The 21,946-nt window shown below is 38.1% G+C and overlaps 1 protein-coding gene across 3 annotated transcripts in view; it reads left to right on the forward strand.

Annotated features, from left to right (window-relative positions):
• The window catches only part of Il23r (interleukin 23 receptor), a 69,922-nt gene that overhangs the window by 15,545 nt on the left and 32,431 nt on the right, over positions 1-21,946 (forward strand). For all 3 annotated transcript variants that reach the window (XM_085839671.1, XM_085839672.1, XM_021165800.2), the window contains exons 4-5: positions 1,862-2,022; positions 12,576-12,721. In XM_085839671.1, the coding sequence (XP_085695797.1) occupies positions 1,862-2,022; positions 12,576-12,721 (307 nt within the window). The remainder of the gene's footprint in view (positions 1-1,861; positions 2,023-12,575; positions 12,722-21,946) is intronic.

The raw sequence follows: 21,946 nt of genomic DNA on the forward strand, positions 1-21,946 counted from the left end.
TGTGGTAAGAAAATTAGCCACAAACCAGTTAAGAATGTGAATGTGGTTTTCTCTAACTGGAAAATAGTCAAAAGTGCCCCACTTAACACTTACCCTTACCACTAAACATAGCTGCAGCTGTCTTGCTCTCATGGTTGAATTCTTATTTAACACAGGTTAGCCTATTTTCCAATGAGTTCTCTATTGATATTCTTATGACTCCTCTTATTTCAGAAAGAATATAAGTCACCTATGTAAATATATAAACCCAAGACATAATTTAACTTCAGATACAAACTATATATACACAATGGCAGTCCCCAGCACTTAGGAGGCCAAAGCAGGGGGATTAAGAGTTCAAAGCCAGCCTGAGATACAGTCTTAATTTTTTTATTTCATTTATACTCATAAAAGTGACATTAAAAGTCCCTTTTCACTTCCTATAACTTAATGAGTCCTCTACTAGGCACTAAGCCATATATCTATCTACTCCTGGCTTTTTCTTGCCATGCATCTACCTTCATTCATGATCACAGTGATGCCATCTTCCCTATTTCATAGATGAATAAATTGAAGGGTGTCAAGGCTAAGTAAATTGTCTCAGTCTCATAATGTATAAAAGGTCCTAGCCAGGACCTGAGCCTCTGTCTGTCTCTAAGGCACATACTTTATATACTTAGCCAACATGATAGATAGTTCTTACCTCGCCCCACCCACATGGTGCTCTGGATGCCCTTGCTGCTGGTGAAAGGCAAGAGGCAGTGCGGGAAAGCACTGGCACTTAAGGCCTAAGTTACTAGAGATACATTATTTGGTCCCTTCACCTGTAGCATGTCCCCAGTGACTGTCAGTCTGAGAGAGCCTTCCTATGGCAGAACAACGTTTCTGTGGTATTTTAATTCGTGAAAGTGTTTTATTTGTTTGTTTGGTTGGTTTGGTTTTGTTTTTTTTTTTTTTTTTTTTTTTTTTTTGGTTAGAACCTAAAACTACTTTCTCATATCTATGTTCATGTAGCATGTCATTCGCATCAAATTCTGATTCTCATATTTATGTCTCTGAGAGCATGTCACATGAATCAAGTTCTGATTCTTGCTAAGGTTTTATGAAGCTGCGGAAACTCGGCAGTTGCTAAACAGGCGAGTATATGTAATAAGGAACCTAGAATGTAACCCTCAGCATGAAATAGCTGTAACTTTAACTCTTCCTTATGATCGCATGAAAGCAGTCTCCTGGAAGAAAAGCAGGTGATGGTGTTAGATTTAAGAAAAAAAAAAAATCTGGCCGGTGGTTGCCTCAACACAGAAGCTCAAACTCCATAATTTACAGTAAAGTGAAGGTGCAGGTAACCCTCCCAATACCCATCCCCTGTGAAGGGCAATGTGCAGATCTATGGAGTGTTTCTTTTTCTCAGAAATAAGAATTTCGGAGCTAGAATGTGACTCAGTTAATAGAAGATTGTCTGGCATGCACAAGTCCCAGGTTCAACTGCCAACGCTGAATAAACTGGCTGCCGGAACACATTGTAATATAACACTCAGGAGAATCAGGAGTACAGGGTCATTCTCAATTGTGTCAGGAGTTTAAAAGCCAGCGGGAGCTACAGGAAACCCTGTCTTGGGAAAGGAAAAAGCCAGGCATAGTACCACAGTCTTCTAATCCCAGAATTTAGGAGGCAGAACCAAGCAGATCTCTTTGAGTTTGAGGCTGGCACTTGCCTCATTTGAATTTGCTTTTAAAACTTCAGATCAAAATGAGTTTTTTGTTTGTTTGTTTGTTTTAAACAGGTCAAGTCCTAAAATCAGGTGAAAACCATAGCATTCAAAGTTTCTAGAGCAAGGAAACAAAATAAATATAACCTGTGGTTTGTTTGTTTGTTTAATAGTTTGGAGACAGAAGAAGAACAACAATATCTTGCCTCAAGCTATGTTAACATCTCCACTGACTCATTGCAAGGCAGCAGGAAGTATTTGGTATGGGTCCAAGCTGTCAATACCCTAGGCACGGAGAACTCACAACAACTACAGGTCCATCTGGATGATATAGGTAAGAAGTGAGAGGTGCTACGTGTCTTTTACTACGAACAACTAATTTCCATGGATGGCATCACACAGTCTACATTTGAACAAAGGACACCTAGAGTTCTTGCAGATTATAAGCAATCATTTTTTTCCGTTATTCTGCCATGAGGGGCAGCTCTACATTTAGACATTGTTTATGTCTTATCTCTAGATGGTTGAGATTTTACAATTTCTCTTAGAACTTTGCTCCCAAAAGCCAGAGACTAAGAGAGACATGAAATCTACCTTAAAATAACTTGTCACCTTTCAGGAGCAGATAGGAAGAAACAAGGATTGTGCTCAGATATGATGAATCTTCTGTTGTAAAAGGCATTGCATGTGAAAAGATTGTGTCGGGGAGGGTTGTTTTCAAGTACATAGAGATTGCTCAGAACTGTAAAGACATGTCTAACTTCATCAACCAGAAAAGTGTTGGCATGTTTTGCTTGAGATATTTTAGAGCCTGCCTTTTAAAGCTTATAATATTAAGTATCTCTACTAAGGTAATCTACACTATTCTTTTTAGTTTTTATCTCTGATATGTTTTATAATGCGCCAGCATGATGCAGCAGGAGGGGGTGCTCTAGCGGGCCCAGGCTGAGGCATCCCTTCCCGCCAAGGTACCAACTGTACATCGGGTCTAGTATAAAATGAAGTTTGTGGCATGAGAAGGGGGCGTGGGAAAGAAAGGGGATAGAGAAGTACAGAAAGAAAGAGTTAAGAGAAAGAAGAGGCCAGCTAAGTAGGAACACGTGGAGAGAGGTTCCTCAATCTCAAAAAAACCAGCGAAGTCAACATGCAGAGAAACTGAGAGGGAGCGGAGAGAGGGAAGGTAGAGAGATTGGGGCGGAGGTGGGGGCAGAGAGGGTACCGGGAATGGAGGACAGAGATGCAGAGAGTAGGTAATTGTTTGCTTAAGGACGCCAGGACTTGGGTTTGAGGTTCGTATTTCACATATCAAAGCAGACCTGGCCTGCTAGTTCTCCCAGCATCCCTCAGTCCTTACCTGGCATACCTGGTCTCCAACCCTGAATTTTCCAGCTCAGGGGCTGGGCTGCCCTTCCTCCAGAGGCTCTTCCCTATATAATCCACACATTTTACGTGATTGCACGCGCGCGCTCTCTCTCTCTCTCTATCCCTCCCTCCCTCCCTCTTCCTTCTCCTCCTCCTCCTCCTTCTCTTCCTTTTCTCTGAGCGCCCCTTCTCTCCACCCTTTACTTGGGGCCAGTAAACTCTTCCCCCTCTGCCCCCCAGCAACTTCCCAATAAATCTGCCTATAATATGTTCTAATCTGCCTTGAAATGGCTCATTTCACCAGCGGAGAAATAACCTATATCAGTAACCAAATTGTCTGAGATTATATATGGAAGAGCTTGTAGGGAAAGGGTACCCCAGTCTCTTGGCTGGAACGTTCAGAGTAGGGGGCAGGGTATGCCAACCATACCCTATTATAGGTAGAGACTGAGGGATGTTCATAGAACCTGGAGGCCAGGTCAGCTTTGATATGTTAAATAAGCACCTCAGCCCAGAGTTCTGGGTTTGAAACTTAACCGGCACGAGGATGACAAGGAGGGGGTGGTGTGGAGCGAGGAGGGATGGCTGGTGGCAAGCTTGTCACAAGCCACTGTGGTTACTTGCCGGTTCACATAATATATCATGTGGAGCACAGGGGAAATCACAGACATTCACAAGGGTGGATAGCTTCTGCCCCCATAGCTGGAGCCCATAACAGTGGGCAAGAGGAGGAAGCTGGAGGTAGGCATAAGGTCAGAATTCTCTGGATTTACAGGTGTGAAAGGATTGCAAAGGGTGGGGAGCATGGGTTGCCACACAGGACAAATGTTGCTGCCAGGGAAGCCCAAGGAGAGTGCAGGCACTGAAGCTTATGATCTCACAGGTAGGGTCTTCCTTTACTAACTTGGGTTCTTTCTCTCTCTCTCTCTCTCTCTCTCTCTCTCTCTCTCTCTCTCTCTCTCTCTCTCTCTCTCTCTCTCTCTCTCTCATACAATAAGGGATTCCTTTAATTTATTACTACTGCTTTTCTCATTTCTATCCCTTTAATTTCTGCCCTGATCTTTGACTAAAATGAGTGCAGTAAAGACATCTTTTTTTTTTTTTTTTTTATAGCCATGGGTGAAAAGAGAAAGGTTTATTCCGAACCACAAAGACTGTCTTTAGGGAAAGCAGAGAGAAACAAGGTTGGGGGACAGGGAAACGATGATGATTTCCAGGGTTTTAAGGGGACAGGTACCTGGGAGGAGGGGAGCCTGTGAGCTGTGGCTTTGATTCATATAATAGGTACTTGTGAGTGGAAATTGAAGAGGCTAGAAGCTAGCATAGACCTTGATATGCTAATAGGCACCACAGGTATATGTTAATAACAGAGCCAGAGATAAGGAGAATGGTGCCTTTAGCAGATGGAGACTATTTTCACAAGTCCCCAGGGAATGCTGGCTTTTGTCTAAATGCCAGACTTTGATAAAGGGAGTTTCTTGTGATCAAACAATTTTAATTATTGTTTTCCATCTATTACTTTGCGGTTTGGCTTGATGTGTTTTCAGGGCTCCATGGTGCTTCATTAAGCTATTTATCTGAGAGCTCATTAGAGGTGATTATTGTGGGATTTATAATTTCTGTTGAAGTCATGGTGTGTTGTTCTTCATGTTTCTTTATATCTTGGGACTTGAGCACCTGGTGTAAGCAAGTATTTGGACCTTTTGTCACCTTTGTTTTTTAATGGAAATGTTTGCAGTGTTCAAAAGTGCATACAGCAGTAAGGCTTCCACGCTTTCTCTGTTAGTATTCAAGGAACCAGCCTCAGTCTTCAGGTACTCTTTTGAGAGTAAAATACTATTTGTAGTAACAATCACTAAGTCTTCTATAAACATATAGTAATAGTTAAATAACAAAAGAAATCATACCCTTAACCCTCAATCATTTTAAGAAATACAGGAACATTGATAGTAGGGTATGCATTACAGAATTAATTACTTCGTGAATGTCTGCAAATAAAAAAGCAGAGTGAGTCTAGTGATTGGTATTCTGATAGAGAAAAGCACCAAGGGGGAACTAAATAGATGAGGTGGATAGTAGAGAAAAAGTGAAAGAGGCAGTTCTTTTTAAAAAAAGATTTTATATATATATATATGTGTGTGTGTGTGTGTGTTACATTTATTTATATATATATATATATATGTGTGTGTGTGTGTTACATTTATATATATATATATATATATATATGTGTGTGTGTGTGTGTGTGTGTGTGTATGTGTGTGTGTGTGTGTGTGTGTGTACATTGTAGCTGTGTTCTGGTGGTGAGCCACCATGTGGTTGCTGGGATTAGAACTCAGGACCTCTGGAAGAGCAGTCAGTGCCATCTCTCTAGTCTGAGGCAGTTCTTACTAAGGGCAAAATGAAAGAAAGAGGAAAACACAACCAGAGAGAGACAGAGACAGAGACAGAGACAGAGAGGGAGGGAGAGAACCAGGTTACCTAAAGGAGTCCCAGGTCTCAAGACACCAATACATAGAGACACTGCAACAACCTATCTTGCAATCTTTAGAAAAGCCTATCAAAGGGAATTGTAAAAGGAAAAACTAAAAGAAAAATGAAAGAAAAACATTCAAGGGAGAGAGACTATTTCTAGATACTAAATAAAGCAAGAGCGTTTGAAAAGGAATGTGATGGTTTGAGTGAGAAATCTCACCCATACACTCAAATATTTGGATTCTTAGTCCCCAGTCAGTAGTCCTATCAGTATTTAAATACTTGGTCCCCAGTCAGTGGTGCTATATGGGGCAGTGACACAGCCTTCCTGGAGGAAGTATATCACTTTGTGCAGGCTTTGAGAATTTGTAGTTCCATCCCACATCCAGTTTGTTCTCTCCTCCTCAAATTTGTGGCTGAAGATGTGACCTCTCAGCTTATTGTTCTGACCACCTGATGCCAGGCCTTCCTGACATTACAGACTCTCCCTCTGGAACCATAATCCCCAGTAAGCTTTCTTCTATAAACTGTATCAATCATGATGTTATCTGGATAGAAAGTAGAGTTTGAATGCAGTCTCTCCTGCTTGCTAGAGAGACTTTTACAGAATTCCAGATTCTGTTACAGTCCTAGGCATGGATTAGGTCCCAGATACTGGTCACACCTTTGTGTAATTCCCCAAAAGTTCACTTGGGAAATCTGGTCTAGACCTTAGGCTGTATTTCCTGAATTGGGGCATCATGCTGTTGTTGTGGAAGCTGTGTTCTCCTGCAGACTTGGTCTCTACTTCCACATCACTGAATACTGTGGGGTTCTGACGCAAAGTTTCTTCTCTGCATTCTAGAAGTTTTCTGCTGGCCAGGTTTCAGCACATAGCCCTCAAGCACTAGTTGTAAGCTTTCTGAGAGTCCAATATTATACATAGTCTTTTATTTAATCTTCATGCTAATTCCATTTTGTAAAAGATTATAATTTGTACAGAAAGAACCTGAGGATTGGGACATTACAAAATTTAAGATTATAGAAAGGAGTATCATTTTTCAATATCTTTGATTCAATCCTTTATTCCTTAGCCTCTTTTAGAAAAATAAAAGTGTATTACAGCATGTTTGATATCTTTCCTGGTAACTAATATTAGAAAAGGGTTGTGAAGAGATCTCTTAGGATTCAACATGAGTACCCTTGGAGGGAATCACTAATGCTTCCTATCATAGCTAATATTATAACTTCTCAATTAATGGCAATTATCTCAAGTAATGGAATTTTCTGACAATCAACCTATACTGTCCTCTCATTATTGGATTTTAAAACACACAGGTGACTATGATGTTGAACAATAACTTTATATTCTACATATTGTTTGGAACTACAGGACTCTTCCAAGTATATAACCAATATATACAAAATATACAATATTTTGTAAATTTACATTTTGAGGTAAGATACAGTAAATATAATCTTTTCTTAAATATGTTCCTTTAGGGGCTGGAGAGATGACTCAGTGACTGAGAGTGCATAGGGTTCTTACAGAGGATCCAAGTTCAATCCCTAGGACTCACACTGGGAAGTCACAATCAGCTGTAACAGTTTATCATGTTCAGTGTTATTTCAACAGGGTTCCTTCTAAGGAACAAAAGTATAATTAGTAACAGTTTTACTGTTATTTTAATGATTATCTCAATATCATCACCCCCATTTATTGAATATGCGCTATATTCTAGAAACTTAGCACACATCTTATTTAATTTTGAAAACAATCATACATGGTACCACATACTGTATTAGTTACTCTTGCTGTAGTAAGGTACCATGACCAAGGCAACTTAGAATAGAAAGAGTTTTATTAGACTCTTAGAGTCTATGATAGCAGAATGAGGGCATGGGGCAGGCAGCAGGAACAGCAACTGAGAGCTTACATTTTGATCCACAAATAGACAGCAGCAAGAGATAAGTTGAAACTGAAAAGGCAAAAGTCTTTGGAAACCTCAAAACCTTCCCCAGTAACACACTTCCTCCAATAAGTCCTCACCCCCAATCATCTCTAAATATCAACCAACTAGAGTCCAGTACTTGGGACGTCTCACCCAAATCATCACAGGTACCATTTGCATTTCACAAAAACCTAAGCATACATTTGCTTCGTAAGAATAATTGGTTTTCCATTCATGATAAAAGTCTTGGAAAGATCAGGAATTCAAGGCCCATACCTAAACATGATAAAAGCAATCTACAGCAAACCAGTAGCCAACATCAAAGTAAATGGTGAGAAGCTTGAAGCAATCCCTCTAAAATCAGGGACTAGACAAGGCTGTCCACTTTCTCCATACCTATTCAACATTGTACTTGAAGTCCTAGCCAGAGCAATTCGACAACAAAAGGAGATCAAAGGGATACAAATTGGAAAAGATGAAGTCAAAATATCACTCTTTGCAGATGATATGATAGTATATATAAGTGACCCTAAAAATTCCACCAGAGAACTCCTAAGCCTGATAAACAGCTTCGGTGAAGTAGCTGGATATAAAATTAACTCAAACAAATCAATGGCCTTTCTCTACACAAAGAATAAACAGGCTGAGAAAGAAATTAGGGAAACAACACCCTTCTCAATAGTCACAAATAATATAAAATATCTTGGCGTGACTCTAACTAAGGAAGTGAAAGATCTGTATAATAAAAACTTCAAGTATCTGAAGAAAGAAATTCTAGAAGATCTCAGAAGATGGAAAGATCTCCCATGCTCATGGATTGGCAGGATCAACATTGTAAAAATGGCTATCTTGCCAAAAGCAATCTACAGATTCAATGCAATCCCCATCAAAATTCCAAATCAATTCTTCAACGAATTAGAAAGTGCAATCTGCAAATTCATCTGGAATAACAAAAAACCTAGGATAGCAAAAACTCTTCTCAAGGATAAAAGAACCTCTGGTGGAATCACCATGCCGGACCTAAAGCTCTACTACAGAGCAATTGTGATAAAAACTGCATGGTACTGGTATAGTGACAGACAAATAGACCAATGGAATAGAATTGAAGACCCAGAAATGAACCCACACACCTACGGTCACTTGATCTTCGACAAGGGAGCTAAAACCATCCAGTGGAAGAAAGACAGCATTTTCAACAAATGGTGCTGGCACAACTGGTTGTTAACATGTAAAAGAATGCGAATCGATCCATTCCTATCTCCTTGTACTAAGGTCAAGTCTAAGTGGATCAAGGAACTTCACATAAAACCAGAGACACTGAAACTTATAGAGGAGAAAGTGGGGAAAAGCCTTGAAGATATGGGCACAGGGGAAAAATTCCTGAATAGAACAGTAATGGCTTGTGCTGTAAGATCGAGAATTGACAAGTGGGACCTCATGAAACTACAAAGCTTCTGCAAGGCTAAAGACACCATCAATAAGACAAAAAAACCACCAACAGATTGGGAAAGGATCTTCACCTATCCTAAATCAGATAAGGGACTAATATCCAATATATATAAAGAACTCAAGAAGGTGGACTCCAGAAAGTCAAATAACCCCATTAAAAAATGGGGCTCAGAACTGAACAAAGAATTCTCACCTGAGGAATACCGAATGGCAGAGAAACACCTGAAAAAATGTTCAACATCCTTAATCATCAGGGAAATGCAAATCAAAACAACCCTGAGATTCCACCTCACACCAGTCAGAATGGCTAAGATCAAAAATTCAGGTGACAGCAGATGCTGGCGAGGATGTGGAGAAAGAGGAACACTCCTCCATTGTTGGTGGGATTGCAAGCTTGTACAACCACTCTGGAAATCAGTCTGGCGGTTCCTCAGAAAATTGGACATAGTACTACCGGAGGATCCAGCAATACCTCTCCTGGGCATATATCCAGAAGATGTCCCAACCGGTAAAAAGGACACATGCTCCACTATGTTCATAGCAGCCCTATTTATAATAGCCAGAAGCTGGAAAGAACCCAGATGTCCCTCAACAGAGGAATGGATACAGAAATTATGGTACATTTACACAATGGAGTACTACTCAGCTATTAAAAAGAATGAATTTATGAAATTCCTAGCCAAATGGATGGACCTGGAGGGCATCATCTTGAGTGAAGTAACACAATCACAAAAGAACTCACACAATATGTATTCACTGATAAGTGGATATTAGCCCAAAACTTAGGATACCCAAGATATAAGATACAATTTGCTAAACGCATGAAACTCAAGAAGAATGAAGACCAAAGTGTGGACACTGTGCACCTTCTTAGAATTGGGAACAAAACACCCAGGGAAGGAGTTACAGAGACAAAGTTCGTAGCTGTGATGAAAGGATGGACCATTTAGAGACTGCCGTATCCAGGGATCCATCCCATAATCAGCTTCTAAACGCTGACACCATTGCATACACTAGCAAGATTTTGCTGAAAGGACCCAAATATAGCTGTCTCTTGTGAGACGATGCCGGGGCCTAGCAAACACAGGAGTGGATGTTCACAGTCAGCTATTGGATGTATCACAGGGCTCCCAATGGAGAAGCTAGAGAAAGTACCCAAGGAGCTAAAGGGATCTGCAACCCTATTGTTGGAACAACATGATGTACTAACCAGAACCCCGGAGCTCTTGTCTCTAGCTGCATATGTATCGAAAGATGGCCTAGTCGGCCATCACTGGAAAGAGAGGCCCATTGGACTTGCAAACTTTATATGCCCCAATATAGGGGAATGCCAGGGCCAAAAGAATGGGAATGGGTGGGTAGGGAAGTGGGGGGCGCTATGGGGGACTTTTGGGATAGCATTGGAAATGTAATTGAGGAAAATATGTAATAAAAATATTAAAAATCAAAAAAAAAAAGAATAATTGGTTTTGCAAAAGGTCCTGATAATCTAAACAATAAGCTAAGGGACACTTCAAGAATGGGTTGATATAGTCAGACTTAGCAGTGCAATGTGAACATATATGCCATTGTAAACCATATGTAAATTAAAAGACGATGAGGCAAGAAGTTTCAAATGCAAAATGAGGATGACCATACAAATCATTTTGAACTAATTACCTTTGCCTATGGGGTTTAATAAAAAAGGTGTTATCAACCCAAACAAGCTAGACAGCTGATAGATATATATTGCACAGTCATTTTTTGTGGGACATTAAGGTTCAGGCAGAGTATGTTGTGACCTGTTTGTTATCATACACATGACCATGAATTTCTTTTCTTGTTTATCCTCACTCCCATCTTTATTTACTTATTTTTTATTAAGATGGAAACAGTTATTATATTTTGATTTTGATAATCAGGGTTCAGGTTATAGGGCTCAGAAAGCTTAACAGTGCCATTCTGAATGACCAAGCCAAACTCAAGTGGGAAACAGAAAGAAGAATATAATTTATAGCCTAGATAGTACTTAAAATGTTTTTAAGTGGCCTTAGAGCCCTGAGAGTCTACTTTCTTTACTCCAGAAAAATTTAGAAACTGATTACTATTAAAACAAACCTTGCCGGACGTGGTGTGCACGCCTTTAATCCCAGCACTCGGGAGGCAGAGGCAGACATATTTCTGAGTTCGAGGCCAGCCTGGTCTACAGAGTGAGTTCCAGGACAGCCAGGGCTATACAGAGAAACTCTGTCTCAAAAAAAAAAAAAAAAAAAAAAAAAAAAAAAAAAAAAAACCCAAAAAAAACCTTATACTTAAAAATGGCCAAAAAATTTATAATATAAGTGATACAAATCACCTACGGTGAGCTCTGGAATGAAACTAAGTTTGCTTTGATACTTATGCTATTTAGTCCTGTATAAGACTATACTGCATAAAGCATATCTTTACTTTTATGATTCTCTATAAACTATGTACCTGTGTATATAATTTTATATAATTACTAATAAAACAATAGCTTCTCAAAGTATATTCTGTGAAGTTAAAAATGAATAAATTCCTAAGGATATTAAATTGTAGCAACAGTTCCTGGTGCCTAGATGCAGGCTTTTGAGTTGATAATGTGTTTAACAAAGACTAATGTTTTCATCTTTACATTGCACATATAGAAGTAATGAAAAGTATCAGTAATGTACTCTGTGCAGGTAAATTTACAAGTGTTTGTATAGTTTATTAATGTAAATATTTCTCATAAAACAATGACCATTAATGTCCCACAAAAAATGACTGTGCAATATATATCTATCAGCTGTTTAGCAATATTTGGGTTGATAACACCTTTTTTATTAAACCCCATAGGCAAAGGAATTGTTCAACCTTTGCATGGTGACCCATAAGGACACACAACAATTTGCATACTCTCAGGGGATTTATTTGCTGCAATGGAGAACAAAATAAGTTAGCAGCAGATGTAATATCCTTATTTTATTATTATCCAGATGTATATTTCCTTATTACACAATAGAAAAAGAATATTACTGTAAAAGATATATTTAACAGCTTATCAAGTGAGATTGTCTGGAGCAGACACTGATGCAGTGTCACTGTAACTGTGACAAAACACCTAAGATATTCAACTTGTAAGAGGAAGGATTCAAATTAACTTGACACTGTGGTATTAGCAGCCCATTATTGGTTGGTCCCATCGCTTTGGGCCCATGCCATGAAAGCATATAATGGCAAAGTACATGGTGGAAGAGGCTTCTCATTTTATAATTACTAGCAAACAGAGAGAGGAGGGGTCAGAGTACCAAATATGCCCCTTTTAAGTCACATGCCTCTTATGACCTAAGACTTTCTATTAAACTATTCATCTTAAAGTTCCCACCATCTTCCTGTGGCCTTTAACACATGGGCCTTTGGGAACATTTAAAATCCAAGCCATGAACAAAAATAATCTTAATCCTTAATCTCTTTCTTATACTCCGAGTAATGAGGCCAGAGGCTCAAGTTTCACTAGACCTATAAGAAGTACTTCTCTTTTACATAATTCATCAGAAATAAGACAAGGTTCAGCAGCTGTTTCTTAGATGGGCTATTGTACTTTGAGTTTTGATAGTTCCATATGTTAATGAAAAGGTCTCAATTTCGCCCTGAGGAAGTTTTTTAACCGCTGGTATTTTGTTTCTTTTTCTAGTGATACCTTCTGCGTCCATCATTTCCAGGGCTGAGACTACAAACGACACTGTACCCAAGACCATAGTTTACTGGAAAAGCAAAACTATCATTGAGAAAGTATTCTGTGAGATGAGATACAAAGCAACAACAAACCAAACGTGGAGTGTAAGCTAAGTTTTCACTATTCCTTAGCATATGTGTGTGGTTTACAGAAAAGCCAGTCAGCGGTATTCAGTCTGGACTTAGGCAGGACCTGCCTCTCACACACTTAACTGATAGGATAATTGAACCACTCTAGTCTCAGTGATTACTGTATGCTTCTGAATGTGGTTCTTTCTGAAATTATCTTCTGCCTTCTGCAAATTGCTAAGTAGGCTGAATTTGCAGTTAACGGGATCAATTTTAGTTTCTTGTGATTGTCTCTTAGGATGAAATTTACATCTACATTCATAAATATAAAACTCAAGCATTCTATGCTGAAATTTGACAGGATGGTGGGTGGGAGCGATTTCTCTCAGATAGACTTAGAGAAAGAGATCAGGTTTTAAAATGAAAATGTATAATTCAGGAGCTGAAGCAGTGACTCAATTATTAAAGACAAAGTTACTCTTGAAGAAGACCATAATTTGGTCCCCAACATGCATATTGGGTAGCTTATAATCCTCTTTTGGCCTCCACAGGCATCTGAACACATATGCATATACACACAGACAAACATAGATATAATAAAAAACCAACCCTTAAATAGTGTACAAACTCTAAGATTTATTTCTAGCGTAAGTTTTAATCTGAGATAACATTAAGATAAAAGTGAGTTTCTGAACAAACCAACTGTACTTAAATACCAAGACTAAATTATCACGTATCTTAGGAGAAGCACAGCTTGCAATCAGTTTGGTTGCAAATAGTTTGGTTTGCAATCAAAGCTTTTAGTGTACAAACCTGGACCCTGGTAGCCCCAACAAGCTAAGCTTGGTCACATGTCTCTACAACACACTAATTAAAGAGGCAAGTGAAAGTGGGCGAGTGGGCATGGGAAAAACAGAGGAGAGCCCCATTGAGTGTGACCACAAAAGGGAAAAACCAAAACCAAACTAAAACAAACAAGTAAAGCATTCAATGACCAGCCAGCAAGTCTATCTTCAGAGTACTGAGGAGGCATGCATGCTTATCCAGGCCTTGTCTAAGTGTGAACTCATTAATTACCATCTAAGCTCTTTTCCTCCAAGGTGGTCTCACAATGTACTTATTAAGGTGTACCCCTCAGGAGATTGCCTCTGCTCCCAGCTGAGCCCTGCCCTTTACTGAAACCCTGCTTTCTATGGGTAACAGACTGGTTCTGGGTAGCCTTGCTGTTTCTAAAGTCCAGTGTTATTAGAGAGGAAACAAGGACAGCAACTTGTCTCTGTGCCTTCATTCAAACTTCAGGAGACAAGTGAAAAAGTGAGGTATGAGCTTGCTCCTGCTTCTAGTTACCTTGTAGGCCCAAATCAGGAGTCAGCGCTTTTTAGTAAAAGCAGCCTCTATGAGCCTGTTTGAGGCTCTTTAATAAAAATCACATCACAGGGCAATACCTATAAGTAATAAGCACATTAATTGGAATTAGTCTGACCTAGGAAATGGTTCCAGTTTGACTACATTTGAAAAATGTCATTTTACTATTTTAAAATATAATAAGCTTCCATATATGCCAGATAACTGAAGTCTACGTGGATGACTGTAAGTTAGAACCACACTATTAGTGACTTGGAACAGGTTTTCTGTCCTCTGGTTGAAATATTCATTCTCTGGCCCCACCTAGTACCTATGAGATTGGAGGGTAGATAGTGGCTTTAAAGTTTAAGTATTACTGTGCAGCCTAGACTAGCCTGGCACTTTTAACCCTTTCTGTCTCTAGTTCTCAAACATGGACATTATACGTTTATACTAGCATGCCTACCTTTCCAAATAAATAAATAAATAAACCCTGTACATTTACTTATTGGAGAGCAGAGTGCATGCTCTAGAGAGCACACATCCAGGAAAGAGGACAAACACAGGAATCTACTCTCTCCTTCCAATATGTAGGCCAGAAGTCATCAGACCTAGTGATACACATGCACCCTTACCTGCTGCACCATCTTCTTGGCCTTAGTCTCTCTTTTCAAAATGATCTCTATCAGATGTTAAAAATGCACAGTACTCAGAAAGCCACCCATTTGGGAACTCAGAGGACTAAAGGTCCAAAAGTCCACACACACACACAAAAATTACAGCTCTCGTCTTAAAGGAAATAAGGGATCATTTATTCTGAAGCCATTTTAAGTAACAACAGCCCAAGAACAGATTTAGGTTGCCCCAAATTCCATATTCCAATGTGGAGACAGTTTCATGAAGTTTTATTGTTTGAGAGAAAAAAGAAAATTATAAATCAAAGCAAGTTTAAAATAAATTGTGGTGAAACTTTTCTATATGCCTGAGATGTTTTCATAGCTTTTGGGTTGGTGGAAGCCAGTGGTTTGCTAAGTTAACAGATTCCAAGAAGTTTTGTTGTTGGTGGTGATGTTTTGTTTTGTTTTTTGTTTGTTTGTTTGTTTTCTTTTTCTTTTATCTGTTAGTCACAGATGTTAGTTCTGATACAGAGATGCGCAAGGGATGGCTGTTCCAACTAGAACTAACCCAAGATAATTAGCTTCTGGACCTGCAACATTCCAACCTCTCCATTGTATTGCAGTTCCAATCCATCAATCAGTCAATCATGACATGGTGTCTTTTCAGTTTTCGTTCCCAGTTTCCCCTGTTAGCCAAACATCACAATTTGGGCACTTGGTAGTATATATTTTTTATTAAATACTGTAAGGTCCCTCACAGTTAAGAAGTCTTCTTACTAGGATCTGATCCAGGTGAGGCTGAGTAGTGGGCAGGACAGTGGAGTAGTTGGCAAAGGACTTTAAGAAAGAAACTCTTAGATGACATAAAAAACAATCTGATCACGAGCATGATCCAGATCTGCCTTAATTTTTTACCCTCTCAGTATCTGACATACCAAGTACCTGTGACATAGGATGCTATACCTAAAGTTATCAGGAACATAGTCTGGTGTAATGAAAAAAGATTACAGATGAAGCATTTTAAAAGTAGCCAAAATGTATTCTTTGACAAGATTAGCTATATAATTCCCTCTGTATTTGTGTCTATGAACTATCTTACTTACATTTGAATGGTAAGTACTTAAATGGTAACATACTTAAAGAGTAAGTATGGCATTGTCCCCTTTTTATTTGTAAATTATTAATATTGCTTAATTAAATTTTAAATTTTGGCTAATTGTCCAATAGGGCATTTTAGATACTAATTAAACCAAAATACATCAGTGTTTATGGTTCAGTGTTGTTATTATTAGAAATGGATGTGTTTTGTATAACTTGGATAAAAAGAGTTACCCAAATATTTGTGTATCTCTAGTGAAAGTTAATGGAGTTAAATTTTAAATTGAAAATTAGGGGGTTTTGTTGTTGTTGTTGTTGTTGTTGCTATTTTATTCAAATTGCAAAGAATATAAACACTTAATCTTTTAAATATTAGTTTTGAATTGCATAAGGAATTAGAGTAAAAAAAATCAGTTGTACAAAAAGGCATGATCAAATAAAAGGAGATAATATTTTATTTAACTTCATTAAAACCAAGATTAGTATTATTTTATCATTTAGAAATCAGATAAAATATTAGATGTCATAAACAAAATTTTAAAATCTAATTACAAAAAAATTAATAAACATAAAAGGTGAGAAAATGTTCGTAACTTGGAGGACTTGTTTGTTAGTGGCCTTGGAGATTGGTACCCAGCCTTTTCAAAGTCTACATGAATGTATTGTCAGATTGAGAATGTTCACATCCTCCTAGAAATGAGTTACAATTGCATGGATACAGTGCTGATTTTTTAAAAGTAGAATTGAGTCTTTGGTGTGATGTCTTTTTTGTGGTTTAAGTTGGTAAAATCATCTGGTCTTTTATCCTTTGAGATAGACTCTTTAACTAATTCTGAATTTTAGTTATCATAGTTGAGTACTTTACAATGCTATGTGTTTTCTCTAATAGATCAAATCTTTAAAATAAATTTAAATATTTGTTCATTAACACAGTATAAATAGTCTAAGTAGGCATCAGACTCTAAAGAGAAATATTTATAGTTAAAGCAATGACTGATTATCTATAAAGGAAAGGCTTCGTCCAATGAGAAAATATTAAAAATATTATAATTTAATTAAAATTTAATCATAAGTTTTAAATGTATATTTAGTAAAAGGATATTAAAAACAAACCAATACTTAAGAAAACATTACTGTAAAACATCAAGTATTAAATTTAATTTATCTCAGTGTATGTAATTAACCTTAAATAATTTATAAACTTTATATTATTTTAACTTAGATACATGTTTTAATGAATGAATTAGTTAGTTAATTATTAATTTACTTTTCATCGCAAGTGAAGTTTCCCCTTTCTCCTCTTCTCACAGTCCTTCCCTTCCCACCCCTACCCCCAACTCTCATCCACTCCTCTGTTTCTCTTCAGAAAAGAGGAGGCTTCCCATGGACATCAATGAGCCTTGGCATATCAAGTTGCAGTAAACCGAGGTTCATCTTCCCTCTTGGGGAAGTATTAAAGTATTAAATTTAATTTATCTCAGTGTATGGAATTAACCTTAAATAATTAAGAGGCTAGAGAAGGCAGCCCAAAAGGAGGAAAGGGTACCAAAGGCAGGCAACAGAGTCAGAGACAGCCCCAGCTCCCACTGTCTCATATGAAGACCAAGCCACACAACTATTACATATATGTTCTAAGGGCATAGGCCAGCCCCATGCACACTCCCTGATTGACAATTCAGTCTCTGTGGGCCTAGGTTAGTTGATTCTGTAGGTTTTCTTGTAGTATACTTGAACCCTCTGGCTCCTACAATCCTTCCTTACTCTTTTCTGGACGATGTCCTAAGATTGGCCTACTGTTTGGCTGTGGGTCTCTGCATCTGTTTCCATCAGTTGCTGGGTGGAATCTCTCTGATGATGTAAGTTATGCTAGGCTCCTCTTCCAGGTGGCAGTGTGGCCTCCAGGAAAGCAGCCAGAGTTGTGGGCCTGAATATGGAGCTGAGAGGTGACATATTTCTTTTTTTAAGCAACGTTTTACAACATACTTTAATCTTAACATCATTATTAGAAAATTTAGAAAACAATTTTTAATGTGGTAATTTTAAGTGAGAGCTCCAGAGGTTGTATCTAGAACACAGAAAACACACGGTACATTAAATATCCAACAGTTATAGACTCAGATAAAGCACATTACTAGTTTTTGTTGTCTTAACCAAATTTAAATAAATAACTTGTTAAAGATTTAAGTTTTTAAAAGTTTTTCAGGTATCTTGAAATGCTTTCTGTTAGAAAAACCATTTGCTTTTTATTAGTGTTTAGAGGCATACAATACAATATAAAATATGACATTTATAAATTTATTATTATTTTAAGTAAAATAAAAATGAATAGTCTTTTAAAATGTATCATTATTGTGAAATGCATTAAAATGATATGTAAATTCTAATATGTTTGTGTTAGGCTCAAAATAGGTTTTTAAAATGCAAACTTAAAATATACACATTTAAAGTTCTTCTCTTAAGTAGGCCTGGCTAAAATAAGGATCTTAAAAACCCTGTTTTTTTGTTTCTTTGTTTGTTGTTTTTAAAGACACAGTAGTGACAAAAAGTATCCTTAAAATCCTTTAAATGTTTGTATGTATTTATATACTGACATACAAATACAACATATCTAAAGACACAGTCATAGCTGGTAAAAAGAAGTTTGTGGCTGCAGAGATGACTAATGAGAACTTCAGTACTATGGAGCAACTGGAGTGTTGCACATCCAGAGGCTAACTGCCATATTTTGGCTTGTTCTAGCCCTCGGAAACAGCCATTCCTTGCCTAGCTCTGTGTCGGGAGTTTTAGTTCATCCGTCTTCGGGATATCAGAGTTAGCATGTTTTTATAGCAAGTCAATACAAAGACAATAAGTCATTCTCAGATTTAATTTTGTCCCTCTAGTCAGGTGGTCAGCTTTGTCTCTGCTTCTCTGCTATGCTTTCCCTCATTATGGCCTCTGGAAGAGGAGGGGAGTTCCGATACACTCAAGGTCATTGAATCTTATATTCCTCCCAAGTCACCATACGGATTGGATCTAGGTTAACTCAAAACAAACTGCTAACAGTGGTACTGGGCTTTTCACAATGTACTTTTTACAGCTATCTTTCAAATTATGAAGTACAAATGTGCCTTTATAGTACAGAACGTTGTGTGATGACATTTTCCTGAGGAGCTGCAATACATACACACACAAATGGGAGAGGGAATGATAGATCGATTACTGATAGATAATAGATGCTAGATAGATGATAGATAAATAGATAGATAGATAGATAGATAGATAGATAGATAGATAGATGATTGTTAGGTAAGTGATAGGTAGATGTAGATAGATAATGAATGATAACTACATAGATAATAGATACATAGGTAGAAGATAGATGGTAGATATACAAACTATAGATGATAAATAAATACATAAATGATAGATACGAGAGAATGAGTGAGAGAGACAGAGACAGAGACAGAGACAGAGACAGACTGTTCACTCCAGAAAGAAGGCAACTCACAACAAACCAAATGAAAGATTACACCAAAGTCCAGTCTGTGAAACAATGAATTTTTATTGGGGTTCCTAACAGGAGTATGAGTGAGGAGTTACCCACAGGAGCAGGGATGACTCAAAAGCAGCTGCATCACCCAAAGGAACCAACATTGGTGATGACTCATTGAAAGCATACACCCTGGAGCTCTCTACACAGCTTTCAGGTAACTCAGTCTTCCATGTGGCACCCAGCTGCTAGAGGTCCCTCCCAATCAGTTGTTTACTCAGTTTCATGCTGGGGAGGAGCCCTGGAGAATCATCCAAGTTTCTGTTCTCTTGGTCATCAAAGAGACTTTTTGTTTACCTCCTAAACTTCATGAGCCTTCCCTCTCCGATGGAGGGAATTCTTCTGAGGAAACTGCTATACAACCAATGTAAAAGTGCCTCTATCAAATACATAATCTCCTGTAATCCTCACAACAATGCTGTGGCAGGCAGTATTAACTCCATTCATTATATAAGTGAAATACAGCCTGGATGAGTGAAGCCAAGTGTTTACAAATTTACATAGTTAGGAATTAAGTGCCTCTCACAAACTCTATATTTCTGGTAGTGAATATTCAGAAAATGAGAACAACAGGTTTCAATCCAAAGCCCACATCCCATCCCTTCTACCTACTTCTAAAATAAAGCCACTAAAACAGAAAAAGGTGAATCGAATTGCCACTTCTTTCTGATTCCCCACCCATATCAAAAATAGCCAGGATGAAGGTATTCTATATTTTCATCTTAGTCATGCCTCCTCGTGGGCATGAGTGGAAAAACACGGAGAGTTGAAAGGGGCTTCACCTTTCACCTCAGTTCTGGGGTGACACTGCCTTCATCAAATAGAGCAGGAGGGCAGTGGCAGGCAGCTATCTAAGGAAAGCCTTGTGGCTCAGATCACAGGCTGTGGGGCAAAGCTCAGTTCTGCTTTCAATCTGTACAGCCTACAGCAATCCCTTTCTCACTGTGCCTTATGAATCCTGAAAATAATACAGGAATATAGTGTGTTAATTGTGAAGTTAGTGGATGCCACCATCTAAGGGCTTAATGATGATACATTCTGGGACATTTACCTAAGAGAATGCTAGGCCAAATGCAAAACTTAAGACAAATGGTTGTTAAGGGAGTAAGAAAGCTCAAGAATATATGGGGTATAAACTACAACATTTTATCTCTCCACAATCAGGATACTCTGACCAGTCATGATGTAAGAATTTGCAAGATCTTTAATGTAAGTTTAGCTTCCTCAAAGAACTTCAATTCCGTCTATTCTTGGATTCCAAGACTGGGTTGAGCCCTATAGTGAAGATTTAGAAAGTCAGAATTAGCAATCAGAAAATAAACCAGCCACAGCCTAGTCCAAACTACAAAATAAGACCAGATCTCCAATGTTGGTTGTGTCTGTGTGAGTTATGTGAATAACATAGACACATTTGTGGCGTTCCACATTAGAATTTATTGAATAAAAATAAATATACAAGTTTGCATACATTCACTTCAATGGCTTTAGTTTACCAAGTGTAAATGTCTTATCCTGACAGGACATTGTCTCTCCCTTTGGCTATTAGAATATTGAAACAATGGTCCCCAAGATGGTAGAATCCAGCCCTACCCAGGGATCTCTTACTGGAAGAAGGAAAAGACCAGGGTCCTAGTCCCTGCCAAAAAGGATACTTTGTCCTACTGAGTGGGATTTCACATCAAGTTAACAACTTGTGGGATCATTCTGAAGGACAGGCTGGAGCCATGACAGTGGTAATGGGTGGATCACACTTAACCAGGACGACTTAGTTATGCACACCTTTTGCCCTTTATTTGAACCTAAATTTCATGTTAGAGCACTAAAGATGTACTGGACAGCCTTGTTCCCCTTTTGCGGTCACATTAAATAAATCCCTTCATCTTGCTTTTCATCATTACTTTGTCTTTTTAATTGATCCATTGTAGATGAGTGACAGAACTTATTAGGGATAATTATTAGGCTAATTGGTCCTAGCTTATTAGGGCTGCCAGCCTTATTTAGGCTATGACCTAAAAACTTTGGTAATAATTTTGGCAAGCCATGGCCACCAGGCAGAGAGGAGTAGGGCATTAAAGCCCACTCTTACAGTGACACACCTACTCCAATAAGGCCACACCTCCAAATCATGCCCCTTCCTGGGTCAAGCATATATATACCATCACAGTCCTAAAGAAATAAAAGCAGTGTGTAGGAAAGTAAATAGAAAGTCACATTATAGAAGAAGTCAGGTCACAATGCAGTATTGTTTTCAATTTTCCTATAACAAAATTGTTTTTCTCCATATACCCAATACCTTTATTGAGAGAGATAAAAAAAATAAGAAAATTTTCCAGGTAAATATAGTGAAAAACTTGATTATGAGAACTTGATTTAATAAGGTAGTAAGCCTGGGTGAGAAAACAATCATAACCAAACCACAAATAATGTAAGAATACAATGTTGCTACCTGTAGCCTGACTAAGACAGTAATGAAAGGATACAATGTTGCTACCTGTACCCTGACCAAGATAGTAATGTAAAGATACAATGTTGCTACTTGTATCCTGACCAAGACAGAAATTGGCATCATTTTATCATTTAGCAATATATCAAGCAAAATTTTAAATATTTCAAAATATAACAGGATTTAAGAAATGTAAAATATGGTCCTTTCCCTCCAAACTAGAGGGA

Source organism: Mus caroli, unplaced genomic scaffold (genome assembly GCF_978045245.1).
Source record: "Mus caroli unplaced genomic scaffold, Mus_caroli_1 scaffold_7, whole genome shotgun sequence".
In the NCBI taxonomy this organism is placed as follows: Eukaryota; Metazoa; Chordata; class Mammalia; order Rodentia; family Muridae; genus Mus; species Mus caroli.